Source organism: Argentina silus (genome assembly GCF_951799395.1).
Source record: "Argentina silus genome assembly, chromosome: 12".
Lineage (NCBI taxonomy): Eukaryota > Metazoa > Chordata > Actinopteri > Argentiniformes > Argentinidae > Argentina > Argentina silus.
In genome coordinates this window covers 13,646,498-13,668,178 of record NC_139666.1, presented here as the reverse complement: position 1 = coordinate 13,668,178, position 21,681 = coordinate 13,646,498, and the positions used below count along the sequence as shown (strand labels likewise).

The window sequence follows — 21,681 nt, the reverse complement described above, 5'->3', positions numbered from 1 at the left end:
CTGATGTCTCCATCTCTTCTCCTATCAGTTAATGAAGCTCAGGCTGGGGCTCTGCACCTGTGGAGCACCGCTGACCCAATCTGGAGGACACCCATGAGATTGAGAGAGACATTTCAGCACCATGGACAGAGACACTCTCATAGATATCACACAGAAGGATCAGGTGTACTGATATTACAGTATGCCTCTCTGCATGTCAAATTCTAGCACGACGCCGCTTCGTCTGAACTATCATTATATAAGACAGGTAGACAGGCAAAGTGGCGTCGCTTTAGAATGACGATACCTGACGTAAGACAATGATTCAACTTTTGAATTTGACAGGCAGTGTGGACGGAGTCTGTTGTAAGACAATGAAGTTAAATATGACAATACAATTGATGACATCAACCTCTTTATGATGGTTAGCTACTGGAGTTAGTTCTATCATTGGAAGAGGAACAGTAAAAAGGCCTGAGTGGGACACACGTTCACAAAGTCCCTGAAGTTGAGGGATTGCCAAGAGAGCTGAGGTTACAGAGCAGCGTAGTCTGGCATGAGTTTAATTGGGAAGCTACTGGACTAGCCAAAATTATATGAAAAACATTCAAGATGGTGCTATGCTATATTCTCTAAAGTGTTGCACTTCTTTAAAACAATAAGAGAGAGGCTGACCTTCGTGAGCGAAGGTCAACTGCATTGGCAATTTCACGTTCAGCCCTTTCTGTATGCCCTTTCCAGAGAGTGGATCCTCAGCACTGAGCTGCAGTGCATTATTTCTCCCTCTCTCTTGGTAATTTGTGGCCTGCAAAGCGAGACATCAATTCTTACTGACATGGGGAGAAAATGGGAACATTTAAAGGGCTTTGTTTGTCATCATCTTGCCTCAGACAGATGTGTTACCATCAGGCTGTGGGCCTTGGGACATCCAGGCTGGAGTCAGAGTGTATCTATTTCATACTGGAGAGGAGGCGTTGGACAGCTGTCTCTGGTGGTGATTGACATATGGACCTCAGGCACATACATACGTTACAATAAGGACATACTGTATTAATCTGAGGTCCACATACTGTAACATAGACAAGAGAGCACATTTGACAACCAAATCACAAATGTTAATTAAAATCATAATGGTTCATCTCCTGCACTTATTGACACCTAGCCTATTTTGTGCTCAGTTATGTTCAAATACCATTGTCATGCAGATACATTGAATATACAGATAATAACTACAAGGCCTACAGTATAAGATAATATATTAACACTTAAAAGCAGTGAACAAATGACTAAATGTGTAGATCTTAAAAGTATAATATATGCTAATGGTTTTGCAATATGATTAAGTGCAAATTGCTCTGTGATAATGTAGAATATATTAAAGACATCATATCGAACATGTAATGTCCTTGATTCGACTGTGATACCACTTTAATATGCCTTCTTCACCTTTGATAGCCAATTAATACAATGCGTGAACGTGATAGAGTTGTGGGAGACATTACTCAACATTACTTTATAACAAACCTTTTCAGACCTTGCTCCTCTTGGTAAAATGCTAATACTCTTCTCATAATGGGAATCCACTTTACTGGGACAATTGTATCTGGATATCAGGTAGAAGAATTCAAGATTTCAATTCTCAACTTGTATTACTATCCTGTACATAGTCATATGCCAACAATACTGCATAAATGTACCCACTGGAGACATAGGCCTGCAGTAATGTATTCCTGCTATACACACACAACTCTGTACCTTCCACAGAGAGCCAATAACTGGCAGGGTGGAGGAGGCACACAAGGGGAGTAATCTAGCATGAGGGAAAATGCCAAGTGTCTTATTAGTGGCTCAGTAGAGATGGCTGGGAATCGATGAGTGACCCCCTGGTCACACCACAGCACTCCCAGAGACTCAAATCATAGCTCTCACTCTGTACTATCCATCATAAAAACACACTTATTCTCAACTAAAGAAAGTTGCCTGCTCTCCTTCTCTTGTCCCCCCCTGTGCTTTGTGAGAAACGTGAGACCACTATAAAGTAATGCAGGGACACATGGATGTCCCCTATTCTCTGCGCTTCTCCGCAGAGAGGTGTTGTAGCCTCCCTGCCCAACTTATAACTATGAGCAACTTTTCTCTGTTGAAATAGTCTGTTTCTCCAAAAGAAATTGCTATTCAAAATAGAATATAGACAGCTGGTTCAGTGTATGGAGCTATAGGAGCCATTAAAGATCAAATCAGCTGGAAGCTAATGAGTGTGAATCTGCTCAACACCTGCTGACTGGTTTTTCTAGTGCTTAGACATGGGTTAGGCCTTCCTTATTTAGGCTTTGTCCATACCTGCACTGAGGCAGAAAATGAGCTCAGAAATGCTCAGGTAACTGCAAGGGGGCATTTAGCAGAGTAGCCAGTAAAACGGTACTGGTGAAATACCTGCCTGTCAAAGCTAAGCAGGAGTCCAGCAGCCTTCCAACCAAGACAGAGATCCTGCAGTCCTCTACATGGCAGCTTCGTGAGGTACTACATCGTGTCCCTATCCATCAGGTGACGATCACAGCCAAGGCCACACATAACACAGAATGAGTGTTTTTTCAGACATGACTTTGAGAAGGAGGCACAACAGGAACTAAATTACCAACTGGTCAGGCTGTGAAATGAGGTGGAACTGAATCTCTCTCCCAACCAACAGATGTATGTTCTCTTGCCAGTCTTCAAAGCCACTACCATAGTCTCATGGGGCAGTGAGTGTGCTTGTACCATTGAGGGATACAGGCCTAAATCCTGCCATAAATCCAACTTAATTCCACTGTATAATCAATACTCACAAACGCGAAGGGCCGTTTCCACACAAAGTCACTTCTATGTTCTTGTAATCTTTTAATGCACATTAAGCATCTCACAAAGCTTGCAGTCCTTTTCATGTTGGCTAAAGACCTAGCAGACTTCCAGGCTTGTGTTACAACAGTGATTGACCTTACACAGGGACAAATGCTGGATTCATGGACACCACTTCAGTTTGATATGTGACAGTAGTGATGAGGTAATCGCTTTTATGCTCAAAAGCAACACTGACACTATGAATGGGTATCTGTTGCACTCTCAGAGATTGTGTTTTACTTTACGTATTGCCTTTGTCTGGACATGATGTGAGCCTGCATGTCATGTCTGTACTAAAAATATAAAAGGATCAGTTTATGAATGAAAATGTGGGTTCCTGCATTTCAAACAAAATTCCTCAAAGCATCCTCTTGGACGGCATTGCCTTGTGTGCACTGAAAAAACGCAATCTCTATTTTTCAAAAAGACCAGCAAATCGTTGTTTTGGTTGTATTCATTTCTGGGCTATATGGATACATGAATCTCCTGTACCAAATGAAACTGACAAATGTTGGTCTTCATGTCTAGACAATGTTATCTTTAAATCGAGTAAGATGAATGAGTAGCATGAGTAGGCCTACTACAGAATTTATTTGAAAGTACGCTACTGTATAAGGTCTAGAAAGTGGTTCAATATACCATCAGTTTTCCATTACAGTTCAGGGTTCTCCCCAGGATTTGTTAACAGTGTGGACTGCAATATCAAAACCCGACTAACGTTTTTTCATGTCAAAATGCGCAACAACAAAAAAATACAGCTAAAACAATGAATTCGCTGAGGAGCATCATAACGCTTTCACTTTCGCTTTCATTTTTAACAACGATGTCGTTGGGGATCAAAGATAGTTACTCTATCATTACTAAATATATAGTTTCATTTGCCTTGAAATGTTGGCGTCGCCAGGTTCACAGCAGCGCCACTCTTACATTCTTTGGGGAGAACGCTGCAGTTAGTGAAGACCTTTGCCCCAGTCATTTAAATTGTGTCTACGGATCAGTACATCTGCAACCACCATCTTGTTTGTCCCTGATGGGAATGTGGATTATGTTGGTCCTGGGAACCAACTCACGGGTATGATTAGGAACCTTGCTCTTTGTATGATATTTAACACCATTCACCAAGTACACCCCTACATGTTATGTCAAGAGAAACTGGCCTTAAACAGTCATGCTGTTTCATAGACCTTCCTCTCTCCCCTTGTGACAACTCTGCTTCCCACCATCAGTGTTCCATTAGCAGGAGATGTAGGACAGGCTACAACAGATGGATGAGCCAATGGTATCTGAAAAGGAATGCACTGTCGAAATTCAATCTCATATGGCCTACTCAAAATAATGATTCATATCACAAATATAGATCATACCATTGGTGTTCTATGCCATTGAAAATATTGTATTCATCTGCATCTCCCTCTTTTGATCTCTTCTTGCCCATCTTTTAGTCTACTCCATTTTTTTCATGAAATAAATAAATATCTCCCTTATCCTATTTTTCTCTATTCTGCCCCATCCAAAGAATGGATTAAGAGCTTCATGTTTAAGATACTAACATCGACCATATTAAGTGACCCTTCAACTTTAGCTTTGATCATTGATAGAGTGGTGCTGTAGCAGAGTATCAGCCAGGAGCCACTCTCCTCTAATTGGTATACACCATTCACTTTTTTCATTTAGACTACATGCTGGCTGGCAAATAAGTAGATTTTAGTAGTTTAGTCAGTTAACCAACACAACCTACACCTCCTGAAATCCCATTGCTTTTTTTATTTTATTTGTTGTTAGTGTGACTCCCACCCTTCATTAAAGAGGAACTGAAGCAGAAAAACTACTTTTCCTGTTGGAAACGCTGTAAGTGGCCAACATTGACTAAAAAGCACATTCTTTCCAGGGTTTTTCTTTCGAAGAACAGAGCGTGATTGGCGGTGAATTGTGACGTCCCAATTCACTCTGAGAAATGTTGAAGGTTGGACTTTGGCTGGTACATCAAACCACACCTCCAAGAAACAAATCTCGTTGTCAGTTGCATTTTTTTAAAAGGAGGAGGAGGAAAATCAAGGCGAAATCAGCCAGTGTACTCTTAACCTTTTTTCTAACTGTTTTTCCAGATCAAATGAGGCATAAAGTAACCATTATTGAAAACATGCCACATGAAAACTGCACTGACTAATGAGTCATGAGTGTATGTGCATTTGTGTAGGAGGGCCAAAAATAAATATGTTTGGTTATCACTGTGAGAGTAAATATAGACGAGACTCAATGTCTGACTAATTAAGGCTGAATAGACTGCCGGATTGGAGGTCAGATTTTGAGAATTCATCAATTTTTTCGAGGGAAGTCATTGCCCATGGCTGGATTTGATTGACAGTGACCAGGATGCCGGTGCATCTGTGCATCAAGCCCCTTTTAGCAGTCAGCTATCGTCAGTGAGTCTCTATCAGTTCATCCCCACCATTTACTTCTTCAGAAAATGGTGCACTGTAATACGTTTTCCACTGGGGAAAAAAAGACTACAATAATAGTTTTGGATGGTAAAACACAAAACCCGAGTATGGTGATTCTACACTCTTTGATACATATCATGTGAGACTAGAACAGATGACTTTTGCCTTGGGGGATGTTACAATTATTTAAAAAAAAAAAAAAAATTGAATGTCTATATTATGCATGGTCCGTCCAAATATAATTGCCACCTATTTTTCCAGGCAGGGTCCAAATGCATATGTAAATGTCCTTGTTTCTCTCAGCCCATCGTTATACCAGTGGGAGATTGCTATGCAGGTATGCAAAGGCCACACGACAGCAAACCAAATGGAAATGGAATGGACTGCTTATTAGCATGGTGATGATCAAAAGTGATACAGCATGAGGCCAAAGCCCATAGCTATCCCCAAGGGATACTGGCTCTTTCAGTACAGTGTGTGCCAGTCCAGTCGCTGGGAGAATGTGAATATCACTGGTGTACTGCTTTAGAAAAAAAGCATATGTTTACTAATATGTACCGGAAAGCCTACAATATACAGCTGCAAGCATACACCATTTTATCTCTGACAAAATATTCTTGCTTATTAATAACTAATCAGCATCATTAAGATCAAGATCAAGATCAAGATTCTTTATTTGTCACGTGCATACAAGTATACAGTGAAATGCAAAAGATCATCAATCATATGTTTTGCCACTTCACTCCACATCACATCTGATTTCTATTCAAACACATTGGGGCTATTACTCTGTCACCTTGTATTTCCATTCCAGTTTAGCTTTGATTGTGTTCTCCAAAAACTGACAATTTGCTGGTTTATACTGAACCTGAATCATATGGAAGCATACTGTATACCTGCCATAATTAAATCTTAAATTCACAATGAAAATGAAAATTCAAAACTCTGTATTGCATTATCATTTTCATGATTGAGTATCCATAATGCTTGCCAAATTGAAAAAGAAATAGAAAAGTTTGTTTGACTTTTCATTTTCATAGTAGTATCTGGTGCAACACTGCCACATTGAAAAATGAAATGCAAATGAAAAATCAATTCTCATGTATGTCATTTCATTTTTTGTGACAAAAACAAAATGAATACGCAATGTACAATTGACAATACTTTTCCATACTGTCAACATTTAAATGACAATTTTTGGTCTATTTAATTTCCTTATTGTCATGCACTTCCTCCCTGCTTCGCACTCCCACTTGAATGTTCAGTTTCGTCTCGACCATGTTAGACCTGTCAATCATACATTGTTAGCAGGGGTGAAATCAATGCACATTATCAAACATCATAATAATGTGTGTTTCTTCTGCCTTTGCGTTGCCTAAACCTTATATTTTGCTGGTTTTTGGACACACAATTTGCCTGACTTTTAGTGGGTTAGAGTTAGGGTGAATGAGGTGACTATTGGAGAACAGTGGAGTTCAAGGTCAAATGTAAGCATGTTCTAAACCACAAGTGCAGAGGACAGAGCGGGACAGAGCAATCACGTTTAAGCAGCTGTGAGTCTAAATTCTCTACACACGTCTCTGTTGGGTTTAGACGGCATAACTATGCTAAGCTAGCTGTCAGAGCAATAGCCCCATTAGTATTCCACCCATCATTCTTATTGTTTAGGGATTTTCAACAATACACCCCTTTCCTGCCGTGCCAACTCTGGTTCACTCTACTTTGGCTCAGACAAAGCCTGAATTTCTGATGCAATCATTGCACACCTCATGCAGATCAATGCAGAGAGTATTTCTGTGCCTCCCTGCCATTGTTCTCATTCTTACTCCCCTGCAATCGACCAAAGGAAATTAGGCTGCCTCACCTCCCATGCTGAGTCACAAAGTCCTCTGACATCCTGGGTCAAACGATTCTATGAGTCATAATCTCTGACAATATCCTGTTTGTCCCTGATGGGAATGTGGATTATGTTGGTCCTCGGAACCAACTGAGAGTGTATGATTAAGAGCCATGCTCTTTGTATGATATTTAACACCATTCACCAAGTGCACCCCTACATGTTATATCAAGAGAAACTGTCCATAAACAGTCATGCTGTTTCATACTTTCCTCTCTCTCCTTGTGACAACTCTGCTTTCCACCATCAGTATTCCAATAGCAGGAGTTCAAGGACAGGCTACAATAGATGGCGGAAGTCAATGGTATCTGAAAAGGCATTCACTGTAGAAATTCAATCTCACATGGTCTACTCAATACTCCCTCGCCCTCTTTTTCTCTATTCTCTATTAATTCAAAAATGGACTCAGAGCTTCATGTTCAAGATACTAAGTTATGGGTTTGTTTGAAATGCATTTCTTTGATGATGTACCATAACAATTCCTCAACAAATTATTTTTTAGACCTCAAAGTGCCTGTTACTTTAGGTGTCGTCTTTAAAGCAGTCATAGGTCATACTGGGCTACATGAAAAGAGTTTTTAAGCAGAGAAAAAGTATCCATTATATTTGAAGGTACGAGACAACATATGCCACATAAATGAAACTTTGGAAGGGCATGACTGCCACCTTGTGTTTATCACGTGAAATCTCCCTCACGTCAACCTATCCGGTAGCCTACGGAAGACAAATAAAATAGAAGTGATTTCATGTCCATTGTATTAATCTTTTGCTCGAGAGCAATTCCATTGAGTCTGTTTCTCTTTCTATTATAATAAAAGACTGCGGTGGTACTTTATCACTGGCACATACTCATCCCCAACATTAGCTCAGACATAATGAGGGTCGCTCAGAGGACACGGCACTCTGTGGAATGATAAAAGACTTGGGAGAGCGCCGGTGACACTGCATCGGTCATTACCTTGGCTCAGTTTGCCCTTTCATACATTTCTAAATAAGCACCATACTGCAAGTTTAACGGACCACCTAATCTGTGTACTTAGAGGGGCAGCAAGACATCAGAGCGGTACAGTAGGTAGCTATGGCAGGCAGGCACAGCCACCTCTGCTCATCACAAACCTGACAGTAGTCTCCTGGTAGTACTGCTGCGATAGAGGGGTTAGTAGAACTCATAGTTATTTGTCTCTGTTGTAACTGTGCCCCCAATAGTCTGCCCTCTATTCCTCACATCCTCCATCCCAAACCACATTGGAGGAGAAACTCTAAGGCTCCTACCCTCACATATTCAACTCCAATGCTTTTTTGAGAAGCGACGAGAGGGGATGCAAGGAATAGAAGACTATTGGAACTCAACCATGCTGTTGGTAAAAGTATCCAAACCACAATATGTCCAGTTGCTAAATGGTTTGCTTCAGTATGCTGGTGCATCCTGGCCTGCTGTCTTACTCCATTGGTGGGCCTTGAAGCTATGAGCCCAATAATGTCCATGTTTCCCATATCAAATCTGGCTCATTCTTGCTGAGCATTCTATTAAACACTGTCTGTTTCGAAACTGGTAATGATAAAGAACAATTATAGACAGACTAACCCTTATGCTCAACCATTGTCTTCAATATTCTCCTACACACACATTTAATCCAAATGACCAGCAGAGGACGCTGTATGGCATTGTTTGGCCTCATTGTCCAAAATATAATGTCAGACAATGTTTTGGAGGTACTTTATGAATCGAAAGCAACTATGTTGTGATTGAGTCTACGTTTGCTCTGAAAAACGATAATGCCTAAACTACTGGAATTAAATTTGAGTCTATTTGAGAAAGAAGATCACCAAACGTACAAAGGAAAAAAAAGCATTTATTTGGCAACATATTTTGAAGTCTTTTTTTTTCCAGAAAAGACAGTGAAAAAACCCTACTAACAGTAGACTAGATTTAAAAGAAAAGAGGACACACATTGTTATAAAAGAGCAGAATGATTAGGGCAGTGGTGGAGATGTTTCTTTAGAGCAGAGTAACTGATCCAACAATAACAGTAAGGGAGTTCAGTGTCATCACCAGACTGTCCCATTCACACAGACACAGAGAAAGTTTTCTGGCCAATGCACATACACTCAATTAATTATCAAACATTATTTATACACAGAAATTATTAGTTGTTATGTATATATGCACAATTTTGTTGGCACATACTGCTTTAGCATTCTCCAGCATGGAAAGTTCATCTTTTAAGGTGTTGGCAATGTAGTGCACTTTCTACAATAAAAAACAAAACAAAAACATTTGAATAAAACCTATAACAGGTACAAAGATTAATAACCAATAGCTGAAGCCAAGGTGAACTGTCCGATAATGGCCAAAATTTCAGTTCCTGTCTTTCCAAGGGAATGCCAGAAGGGGGAGCTCAAAGCACTGCCCAGGGAACTTTGCAATTCCTCCTCCATCGCATCTTAAGTCCTAATGCAGTCTTCTCAAATGACGACTGATATATGGCTTCAAGAGGAAACAATTACAATTTCAGTCCCAATCCTCTACTTTTCGAAATTTAGCAAACTTTTTTACGTTTTATCAACAAACACAAATGTAGTGTTCGTAATCACACACATCAGTGAAAAGCATTGAAGAGTTTTGGATTCATAGTCTGTGCTTGATGGATGTAAGCCATCCTCATTAGGACGTCTAGATGAGTTAAGTTGATCATAAGGGGTGGACCTATCAAGACAAATAGGACAAGTCCCAAACATACTAGAGTTAGTGTCGGAGGCAGTTTAGTCATTGCATTGTTATTGGGGGAGCCGTCAAGCACTGCAGTCCAAGTCACAAAGCAGCAGAATAGTGGTCACCTTCCATTAAAACAAAAAAAAAAGTCAGGATTTAACCTTTAGTTTATAAGCAAAAAAAGTGGTTGAAAATGTGCTAAACACTACCATGGCCAGGTTTTTAAAAACAGACATATTTCTGTTGACATGACGAGAGGAAGAATGCTCTGATTTTGAACATGTTCTCCAACGTAGCAATTGTGTGTTTGTGTTGAAAGGTCCAAGTCGGCTTCAAAGTAAACAGCATCGTTCTTTGAAGCTCTTCTTGTTCTTATTCTTGTTCTTTCCCTTGCCATTTTTGTCTTTGTTTTCGGACATCTTCTTGCCTCGCACCTCCCGCATAAGGTCAAAAAATACCTGGAGAGGAACAAGAGTGTGACAGAGAATGAGATTTTACTCATATGTTTGTACCAATGCAGTCATACTATAAACAGACGCTCATTATAAATGCACTCTGGTCCATCAATTATGTATGTTTGGTATCATAAACAAGTTATACATCATTTACAAGGCATCAAGCAACACATGCCTTTGAAAACCATATATGAAAACACACTGCACTGTACCTTATCCACGTTGGCTCGTGTTTTGGCAGACGTCTCCACATACTGAACTCCCCACTCCTCTGCCTTGCCCCGGGCCTCATCCACTGACACCTGCCTGCGCTCCTCCAGGTCTGACTTGTTCCCCACAAGCAGCAGAGGAATCTTATCCTCCTCCGCCTTCACTCGCAGGATCTGCTCCCTGTTAGACACACACACACACACGCGCACACACACACGCGCACGCACACGCACGCACGCACACGCACGCACGCACACACACATACACACACACACACACACGTCTTCCATTGTTTCCATCACTGTGACTATTCATTCTGAATCACATGAATCTGTCATTGTCACCATTACGCAATAATCAACCTACCTGAACTCTACGGTAGCTGTGAAGGATTCATGCTCAGTGATGGAGAAGACTAAAAGGAAGCCCTCTCCGCTGCGGAAGTAGTTGTCCCGGATGGCAGCATAGTCCTCCTGCCCAGCCGTGTCCAGAATGTCAATTTGAACCTCCTCTCCATCCAGGACCACCTTTTTCCTGTAGCTGTCTGCCTTCGTGGGCTCGTAGTCCTCAACGAACTGAGGGGAGGGGACAAGGAGCAGTAACCATCTCAAGTCATACAGTACCATCTATCAGTCACTATGTCACAGGAGTCAATGGGGAGATATCATCATGATAGAATCCAGATTTACTCAGTGTTGCATGCAGTGCATGACTAGTACTATGGCAACTATCTAGTGAGCTGAATTGTTGTGTTGCTCTCACCTCGTCATACATGAACTGCAGGGTGAGGGCAGACTTGCCCACGCCACCACTGCCCACCATGATCACCTTGTGCAGGGCCAGAGAACTCTGGTTCTTACTCTTATTGGCAGCCATCGCTGGACTTATCTGTCTCACACACACACACGCTTCACTATAGCCTAACACTCACTGGCTCCACCTGTTGAGACAAAGTTACAATGCAGTCAGTGAAAGTATTTACTTGCGCACAAACAAACAAGCACACACAAACTCACGCATGCACGCACATACGCACGCACACACACACACACACACACACACTACATCACCTAATGTGGTCAAACACAAAATCTCACACATAGTTGAGCTGAGTTTAAGATCCTAGCCTACGGTACAGATTCCAAACCCACCGCACCATTTCTTCTTCTTCTCCAGACTGTGGAGAGAAGCTCATGAAATCCACACGAGGACTTTAATAGCAGGCTTAGTGGAGTTCACCATCTAAAGGTCAATACCACTGATCAAATGCAATAAAGCTGTAATGCTGACTGCAGGGTGGCATTTAGAAATACAATACATCCCTCCTTTAAGGGCACCTAGAACGCTTGCAATTCTGAAACCAATGGAACAAGAATAGTTGGATGTCTCCTGTGCCATCAATCTGCATTCCCTTTGACAGGCTAAATACCGTACTGTTGCATTCAGCTGACTTTAAAGCCAACAGTCGTTTATATGTAAAACTTATTCAGGAAGTTCAAGTAATAGGTTAACAGGCTTTAAAGAGGACGTTTAGTAAATGTCTGTCATATCCTTTAACTATGACGGGCGCTTCAGGGAGAGCAGGCATCTGAAACTTCAAAGATAATAGTCTAAAATAGGTAACTAACAGAGACAGTGTTTATGTACAGAAAGCCTCTATGTTAATAATACAATATGCTTCACAACAAATTGGAGCTATAATATGTGGCATATCCTTTGACTACAACACTCTTGTGAATGTGAAGACAATCCAGTAAGAGACCAAGCCCTGTCCTTCTTGTGCAGCATATAATAGTAGCCTACTGACACACATCTCTCTCTCCACCTCTCTTTACTTACACCACCCCCTGTCCCCCCTGTCCCCCTGCCTCCCTCCCTCCTTCCCTCCCTTCCTCCATAGCCGAGCAGAGCTGGTCACCATGGCTACCCCCGCCCCTCTGCTCTCTACTGGACAGGCAAAGAGGAACAGCGTAACTGCCGTAACCTGACACCCCTCCTGAAACTGAAACCTGGTTTCTGAGAAAGACTGTTTATATTCAGAAACTGAACACATATTGACAGGAGGCCACATCCCAATAATGTTACCTTACAGCAGCACGCACAACACATTCATCCATAAAAAGAAAAAACAAGCACAAAGTCAGAGTTCACGTCTGTTTGTGAAACAATACTTGTCTGTCTCGATGCCTCTGCCTGTCTCCATGTCCACTGTGTATTGTCATATCGCTAAGTTCCCCCCCCCATCCCTTCTATGAGAAACTCTGAGCTGATTCATGGGAATTTCTCATTATCCGATACTCCATACCAGCAGACCTGTCATGAATACAAATATACACAAACATCATCTCCCTGGCCGTGTGTACATTACACATTGACTATAATTAACTGAATATATGGTATAAAATCCCCCTAGCAAATAAGAAAATAACATTTTCTGATCACGGTACATTAATCCAAAACCTAAAAAAGGCTAAAGCTATATGTCTACAGCAGAAAACAAATAGCTTCATTCGACGGTTATTGCCAAAGCAATTAATCCACAAAACACTGACACATAATATAAGCTAGATAATGTTTTCTATGACTGTATTGCTGTACTGTGTCATAGACTAATGGATATGTACATGGTGGTAAATGTAATGTCAAGGTAAACTGGGGGGCCTGGGGTTGGGTAGTGGAGGCTGGGGTCAAGGGATGCCAAATTCACCCTCTCCTTGACCAGGAACATGGGGTCTGCCTGTGTACTTCCTGTCTTTGTTTCCATTAACCATGGCGATGTGGAGGGTGAACGAGAGTCGGGCTGTGCAAACAGGAAGGACACACCGGCTGCAGCGGGCCCTGCTCAGCTCAGCACTTTTAAACAAGGGGTAAATGTAAATGTGTAACTTAACAGACAATGAGGCTGGGCAAGATAGCCACAATGGCCATCGTACCACCCAATGAAATGCTCAATTCAAATCTTAGGCCTATACAGTACCAATGCTACAACAAAACCTACATTATCTTCACAATATCATAGGATGTGTGGCATCCACTTGGGCTGGGCCCAGGGAATGCCCCTGATTGGACTCCAAGTCTTCCCCCAGCAGCCAGCTAACTGTCTTGGGTACAGTCAGTAAGCTAGAAATGCAGTGAACCACACCTGAGGCTAATCACCTTGTTAGGCCACCCTGGCATCAGATACTTAAGTCGTTGGGCTCAGTGGTGTAGAGAGGCTTCCTTGTGACAGGAGGGCAGTAGCCAATTGCCCATCTGTATTGGACGTAAATATACCAGCCTCTGTAATTATCTCTCATCACTACCCTCCTTGCTAACAAACCCAACGTCCTGCTACAAGTGTCATTAAAGCTAATGTCACCTTGCTTTGCTGACACAGACCAACTTGGTACACAGCAAGAGCTTTGAGTCACTTTAGCCATGCAAAACGTCACCTATGTCCATTGAGGAAAAAAAACACCTACAGGAGTGAATGTCAGGGATATCCATAGGGAGTCATGGGATCCTCCTTCATTTCCCTAAACTGCAGGGGCTCGTAGTTAAAGTCGTCTATAAGGTTAAATGGAGGGAGGCCTGAGTAGAAATCACTGGTTTGCATGACCTACATACCAGGGCTGGGTCATAGTCTACTATCTGCCTGGTCTGACAGCTAGGGGCTGTTGAAATATAAATGACCAGAGCACCAGGCTGCAGGAATTCATTAGGATTCCCCAGACGATAGAGTCCATGCAGCAGGCAGTCCGTGTTCCCTTCACCTCTACCCTCTAACATCAAATACACCAGTCCAGCCAGACACAGGAAGACTAACCCACCCCATACTGCCACTCTCTCCGCAATGGGAAGGACTCCTCCTTTACACAGCAGGGTCAATGAATGGGTCCATTCTGAGATCTAGCAGATACAGTGGCGCCGTGGTTGACTTGTATGTCAATGCAAATAAAAGTTAGCGAGTTCTCAATCTCAAACTCATACTGTATTAATGCTTATTTCTATGTTAGTGCATGGGTGGATGAGAGAGGTGCTTGACCAGGGCGACTTCACAGCCTCTCTAGTGAAGAGATAACAGACCTGGAGTGCAGGCTGGGGCGGATCAGGGCACACGTCAGGAACTCAGCTCAGGGGAGGGTGAGGAGGGTGAGGAGGGTGAAGAGCAGGTGACTGCTGCTGGAGACATGCCAGATTAAATCAGGGGAGACTCAGTACAGCCAGCGTACTGCAGCACATGAAGATATGAAGCCTAGCATCTGTGGCTAAAACTACATATAGTACCATGTAGTCTGATGCCAATGATACCAAAAGCACACCGTTAACTTTAGTTTAGTAAATTGATTACTTAACTAATCAGAACTAAGTCAATGCTTATCGTCAAAAGCGCTTAAAGCCATACAACTTGCAAGTTTCAAAACGGCAATGGTGAGACCAGTTTGTTAGATTAGTGCTGATCGATTTCAACATCAGCTCTGTTAAAGTGTTCAGAATGCAGTTTGCCTGGCTAGAGAGAGAGAGAGAGAGAGAGAGAGAGAGAGAGAGAGAGAGAGAGAGCTCATAGGGGGAGTCAGAGTTGCAGGAAACCAGATGACTCTCCCCTTCACCTCAGAGGCCAGTTGGGGACTTCCGCCAAAATTTGATGGGGAAAACAGGGACAATGTTGGCCCAAATGTTGGCCCCCTAGCCCAGGCCTCCCTTCCCTTTCCCAAAACCTGAGTCTCTCCAACCCACGTCCTTCCTCTATGTGAGCTCATGTGGCCACGGCACTCCAGTCGCTGCTAGCTGTTTCGCACTGTGACGTCACCTTCCTGAGGTCTGTAAGCCAATGGTCACAACAGAACTACAACATCTTGGCTTTTGTGGTTGAGAGCTATTTTGTGGTAGGCTGTGGTAAGCTGAGTTCAGAGCGTTGATACAGCTACACTCTCTATGCCCACTGACCAGCTCCCATTGATCTGTTCAACACAGAGGCAGAGAGCACAGCTAGGACTGCCAGCCATTACACCTCACTAATGACACACACAACCCCAGAGAAAAGCCTATATTCCTTTCTCTAACTATTTCTCTTTGCTGTAATTGGTCAGCATTATCCCTTGTAGACACACTACACTCATGAGTAAGAGTGTGCAGCTTAGGGACAACTGGTGTTGAGAGTCACTGTGGTCAAGTGGACAGCTCAGATGAGTCACAAGTCATGAGGCAGGTATACGGGCTACAGGGGGGTTTCTGAGGTAACATGAACCGAACTCTGCTCTGTGTTAATCATGTGTGTTTGTTAGGATGCATAATTTAAAAGGGGAGAGGAGAAGGGAACGAGAGATTTGGGTAGTGATTTATTCAAACTATATTTAATGTTTACTTTCTTTCCAGATCATGTTTAACATTGAGGAGTCAGTCAAGTAACAGATTCTTTAAGTGAGGTAAGGCGGCTTCCCAACCTTCTCCGACACCCCATGATGCATACTAACCATCCCCAGGAGGGACACACAGAGGACTCTTTGAGAAATTTGGGCAGCAGGGTGCTAAATTGTGTCTCTGTTGCAAGCCTGATTCAACTGCCCTAATCACTAAAACCATTCACAAATGTGTCGGCTTAATGGGAGGGACCATCTCTAACAGGTAGCACAAGCACAACTTTCATTAATATGTTTTATGTCTAAAACATTTACACAATGTTCTTGAAAATGCGGGAAAGACAAAAACACACTGAACTAGGCTATAGCTATTTGTAATATCCTGATGACATCAGAGAGGAGTGGCCTTTCAGTTGGCCTAGGGCCATTATCAGTAAACATGTCAGATCCTAGTTTGTCTCTGCTGAGTCCATCTGGGTATGATTATTAGAGGGTGGGGGAGTATAGGGAGGGGAGGTGTTCCAAGTACAATTCAACTCATGTCTCTCTCCCTCAACACTCCACCTCTCTATTTTCCTATAAAGTGATCCTTTCCGGCCTCTCCTCATGTCATAGCAGCACTATCTACCAACAGTTGTCAGCTCCATGCATGCAGTAATCCTCTGCTGAAAGTGTTCATGGGAAACAAAGCCACCCCCCCCCCCTCCCCCCCCAGCCACCACCTCCTCTGTGGCCCCTGGGCTCCAATCAATGGGTAACCATGGAGACGCAGCTCCAACTTGGAATCAGGGGGGCCTAGAATGAAGGACACGAGGGGGTCATGACTCCAGAGAGGAGCTCGATGTGGTGGAGTTGACCGCTAGCAGATGCCACAGTATGTGGCGGCCTGGTGTCAAACCCAACCAGCCAGTGCAGTGTGATGGCGACACTCATATCTGTCCTACATCCCACTCACAGGGGCCTCTTAGCACTGAGCAGACCCCTCTCTGTTTATCTCCTAAAGCAATATCACACGTTGCTAGTTCCAACGCTGGCACCATGCTGCCACTGTATCATTACTGTGACGGAGAGACAGCTCGACATGACCAGGGGAGGGCTAGGTTCCATGCACGTACACATCTGCTGGTATGTTCTGTAATCAGCACAAGAGGCCTAACAGTGTTCCCTGACACAGGCATGCACACAAACACTAACACAGTGAGGAGGAAAATGTGATTTACCTCAACAGAGAACACAGTCAGGCACGCCACAGAAGTCGGCTATTAAAGACAGCAGGACATTGTTTTGTAATGAGAACTGAAAATGGCTAGCCACAGTTACCCTTTCTTCCTCAACCTGAAGAGCACTACCTTGTGTAATCTGCACTATGTATGGCCTATTTCAGTTTAGCCTAGGCCTATATTCTTTATGAAAAATGCATTGCACCGGATGGTACTTACAGTAACATGGCAAATTGAATGGTTGAAACTAAAATGTAAAGAACATTTTGTTAGCAGTTTACAACCCTTCCTATGTCTTCTTTGTTATGCTGTCACATTACTTCTACTGTTAATCATGGTAAAACAAAGCCTTTACAAGTGTGACATGAGTAATCCAAAACAATGGTCAAAACTCACCCAAGAAGCCTCCAAACCCCTCCTTTCGAACATTAGATTGGCCAGTATGGAATATCAGGCTCTATGTCTGACAGCTAATATGAAGCTGCAACTTGAAGCTACTTTGTAATGTATTTCTGGTTAATCTGGTAATCTGGGTGTTTCCCAGTCCAAATATTTCCGTCATTGAAGTTGTGTGTCTAATATTGCCTGTTCCTATATAGGAAAAACGAGAACAATTCCACCTCATCAGGGGGAACAATTCCACCTCATAGGGCATGCTGGGACATGCCGTTAAAATAACAAGCATTTCATACAGTTCCCCCCCTTGCTTCAGCTACAGAAGAAGACAGAGGAGCAAGGGAAAAAAGGTGAGAGAAAGAAGATGGGGGGGGGGGGGGGGGGGTAAAAGAACAACATCCATCTAGTTGACAAACATTAAAGTTGAAGTTAAGCAGGGCCAAACAAATAAGTTATCCTTTTTCCACATGTTCTGTTTCTTTGTCAAAGTCAGCAGACCATGAGTGGGAGTGAAATGAAGCAGGACAGATCTGGAGGAACTGGGTGACAGAGGTGAGTTATAGGCAGCTCAGCCTCTTTGCCAGTGGACATGTTTACAGGCCAGAGAGGGTGAAGGGCTGGTGCCCAGATTCCTCTCCTCTCCAATAGGCACAGGCAGCAAACAGGGCATCCATCAACCAAGAGGTCACAGATCGGGGCTGACACTCAAGCAAAATATATGCCATTCCCTCTGACCAAAAGCAACAACTGACACTGTAGCATGGGTCTCTCTCTCTGTCTCTGTGGAAAGGAACTCTTACCAAGTCCCATAAAAAAGCCTCATGTCTGAGTACCCAATCATTAGCAGATGAATCTCTTTTTCTAAAATGCCATTATTTTTGTATTCTAAAAACATGTCATATTCTGACAACTCCCTATAACAGGAAGTAACCGGAGGGATTATGCTGAAAAGAAACATTCAAAATGGGCCTCAAGCAGCTCAGAGACATTTGGATAAACATCCACTGCCTGAGTGCCTTTGAAAAAAAATGGAATTTAGGGCCAGTTCAGTCCCATTCTCAGGACCTCTCTCCACCCCTTTATATATGTAGACCTTCTCTAGTGCTGAAGAGACTGGAGAAGCTTATATGACAAAATAGCAGCAAAACTCAATGCCTGGTCATTTCTACTCTTCAGAGAAAGCAGTCATTTCAAGTTGATCATAAACATCATCAACCCATGACTACTAGGTACACATTCAGTATCCATTCATATCCTAGTGATACAAAAATATCTTAAAAATTGAGCGTCAACTTAAATGGATTTTAAACAGACTTGTATTAGCCTAAGTTTTGGACAAACACAAACACATGAACACTGATCTATGTGGGAGTGAATGAGTGAGTTGAATGCCTCCACACTCAGACAGACTGTTATGAAGTTAAACTGAAGACATGTGAATCCGTGGTGGACAGAGCTCTTGCTGTTGAGTTATCTTATTAAGAGGATGTGAATGAGGATCTGATTGGGCATTCTCTCGACTCTTCCCTCAGAGGAAGAAGTATGCACAGAATGCAACCTTATTTTGGTACAATTCGGAAAGCTAGTGAATGTTAGGAAGCTGAACACCAGCTGCACAAATCTGTTTACTCAGATTGTAGAGGATGCTAAATCCACTGCATCATCCATCTCCTCCTCCAACTATTGTTTGAAAATATCAGACGATAACGTTGAAAAACTGTTGTCGAGAATATGAGTATCAGCTCATGAGTACAGAGGGATAAACCTTGGTTTAACTTAAGAACAATGATCAGCCAGCTACACGACAGAGTCCAATGTAGCACTAACACATGTCACAAGATCAGATAGTAAAAAACAGCTAGCTCTGTTTTATGATCCATTCCTCAAGAGATCGGTTTAAACTAGGACTTGCTCACCCTCAGGCACACAGTGAATTCATTTGTGGACATTGAATTAGTATGACACAGCCCACGTTCTCATTTTAAAATATGGCAGTGTACGGTCACTAGACTGATTGAATATAAGAACATGGGTATGAGTGTTGCCTCTTTCACACTCCATAAGGCCTCTGAGTCTGTCATGTGCTAATGGTTACACACAACAGTGACAAACAGCAACAGCAGCATAGTCACAAAAGTATCCAATCACTTTATGTCTGTCTGAGCATCATAAACAGCCTACAACTACAGTTTCTCAGATCTTGCTCGGTTGACCTAGCAACCTACAGTATTTTCACAGGGCAGTATATATGACATGATATTGTCGAAAAATCTGATTTTATGAAAGGGAACCCATAGATAATAAATGTGGGAACCACGTTGGGTGTGTCTACCACATTGGGGTTCAAATGGAGGCAGGACACAGAACAAGCTCAGCACACTGTATACTTGAGTTTCTGAACTCTGGCTTAAGGGACACGATGAGATGCACCTAAGCCCACACAAGTGCAGTCTACGATTATTAATACTAATATTAGTCTATTACAATACGGGTCATGGAAGGTGTGAATTACAGTATAATTATTACCTGCAAAATGCTCTATGGTCACTGGGACCATTAAGTTGAGATATATGCCTAATAAACAAAATGCTATCTCAAGGGAAAATATCTGTCCTTAGATCACTGACACTGACAGATGGAGACAAAGATTATAGGCTACAGTTACACTGAGATGGGGCAACCAGTATTTCTAGAAAAAGTATATCTAAAGAAAATAAACAAACTCGACACAAGGTGCAATACCAATACAGCTGACTCCAGCTGAAAAACGAAACACTAACCAACATATATTAGAAGGAAGTAGCAGCAGTGATTAATACCAATTGCTAAACTTATCTAGTTACAAAATCGATACATTTATAACAAATGATGGCTCGTCTTGTTACCTCACGCAACAATGTACTGTATCCACAACAGGATGTAGTAACTGTATCCTAAAGGACGTCTATTATTCTCTTGCCACATCCCAATTACGCCCGCCTCTGTGAATATGCACAGCTTTCAATTGGATCAATCAATGCAACTGGTAAAGCGCGGCCCTACCACAATAGGAATTATCATCATAGTTTTTATAATGAATAATAACCGACATTTATGACCGTAATCTACTGTACAGCAGCAGTTCTATGAATTTTCAGATACCAGTCGAGGCGGTGGACCTTCCCTCACTGAAGAACAACTGAGACGTAACCTTCCTAGAATGTTTTAAAATAAGTCATTATTGTCATACAATTTGATAATTATGAAATTATGACATCTCACCAAAGCAGGATTTCTATGTCTCCCCTTGCTTGATGCTATCTTGATGAGAGCATTAATGGTGCATACCGAGGCATAGAGCTGCCGAGTTTCACTGTAACAGACTGCTGCAGCAAAACCCCACCTTCCGGACGTGCAGCAGGAAGAAACTCGACAGGATATGATGTCAAGAGAGAACTCCCTCTCTTGTCCTATTAGCACTCGTGCAGACCAGCGCCGTTCAAATGCCTAGAAAATGCATCCTTCCTTCACTCCTCATTTGAATAGGCCACCTCTGATCAAATGACATAAGGGGGGAAGCAATAGGGAGAAGCTATGTAGTGAAACGTCTTATTTCGACATTTATTCCTGTTAGATCAGTGATAAGGCGAGGCAACTAAAAAAAAAAAGTCAGAGATAAAGGATGCATTGGAAACGTATTAAATTAGGACACTATATGCTGCATAAATCCAGATCTCCATATAGCAGGCGCCATTTAGTGCATTTCTACATATAGGATTAATGTGCACAACATCATTAGCCCATTTCTGCCTCTATTACAGTAGGCTATGTTAGGTTTGAAGGGTCCAAACGAACCCTCTCAAAGGATGCTGCCACCTGTTGATAACTTTAGTCTGCCAAATAACTGGTTGCCTATGCTTTGACAAAATGCAGTGGCCTAGTATCAATATACATATTTCTCTCATTCTATTATATTTGTTGTACTATTTGTCCTAATAATTACAGAGTTGTTTAATGATGTAATAGTGCATACACCAGTTCATTTAGGTAGCCTATGTGTGTATACATACCAGATGATGGAATGAGAAAGATTCTATAAACCTTTCTGAATTTAAATTTGTGAATGTTGAACCTAATTTTTAACATGCTTATCACTCTCCGTGAAAACTTTGAAG

General features: G+C 42.2%; 1 protein-coding gene across 2 annotated transcripts; it reads right to left on the bottom strand.

Moving 5' to 3' along the window:
• Positions 1 to 9,027: 9,027 nt before the first annotated feature.
• Positions 9,028 to 20,911, bottom strand: ralba (v-ral simian leukemia viral oncogene homolog Ba (ras related)). Of its 2 annotated transcripts, XM_083681456.1 has the most exons (6): positions 20,789 to 20,904; positions 14,638 to 14,730; positions 11,335 to 11,512; positions 10,939 to 11,147; positions 10,575 to 10,752; positions 9,028 to 10,365 (listed from the first exon to the last, which is right to left on the bottom strand). In XM_083681456.1, exons 3-6 carry the CDS (start codon positions 11,446 to 11,448, stop codon positions 10,240 to 10,242), a joined length of 627 nt encoding a protein of 208 aa, XP_083537582.1. In that variant the 5' UTR covers positions 11,449 to 11,512; positions 14,638 to 14,730; positions 20,789 to 20,904; the 3' UTR covers positions 9,028 to 10,239. The 2 variants fall into 2 exon arrangements, with proteins under 2 accessions (XP_083537582.1, XP_083537581.1); XM_083681455.1 differs by lacking the exon at positions 14,638 to 14,730 and having other exon boundaries at positions 20,789 to 20,911.
• Between the last annotated feature and the right edge of the window lie 770 nt (positions 20,912 to 21,681).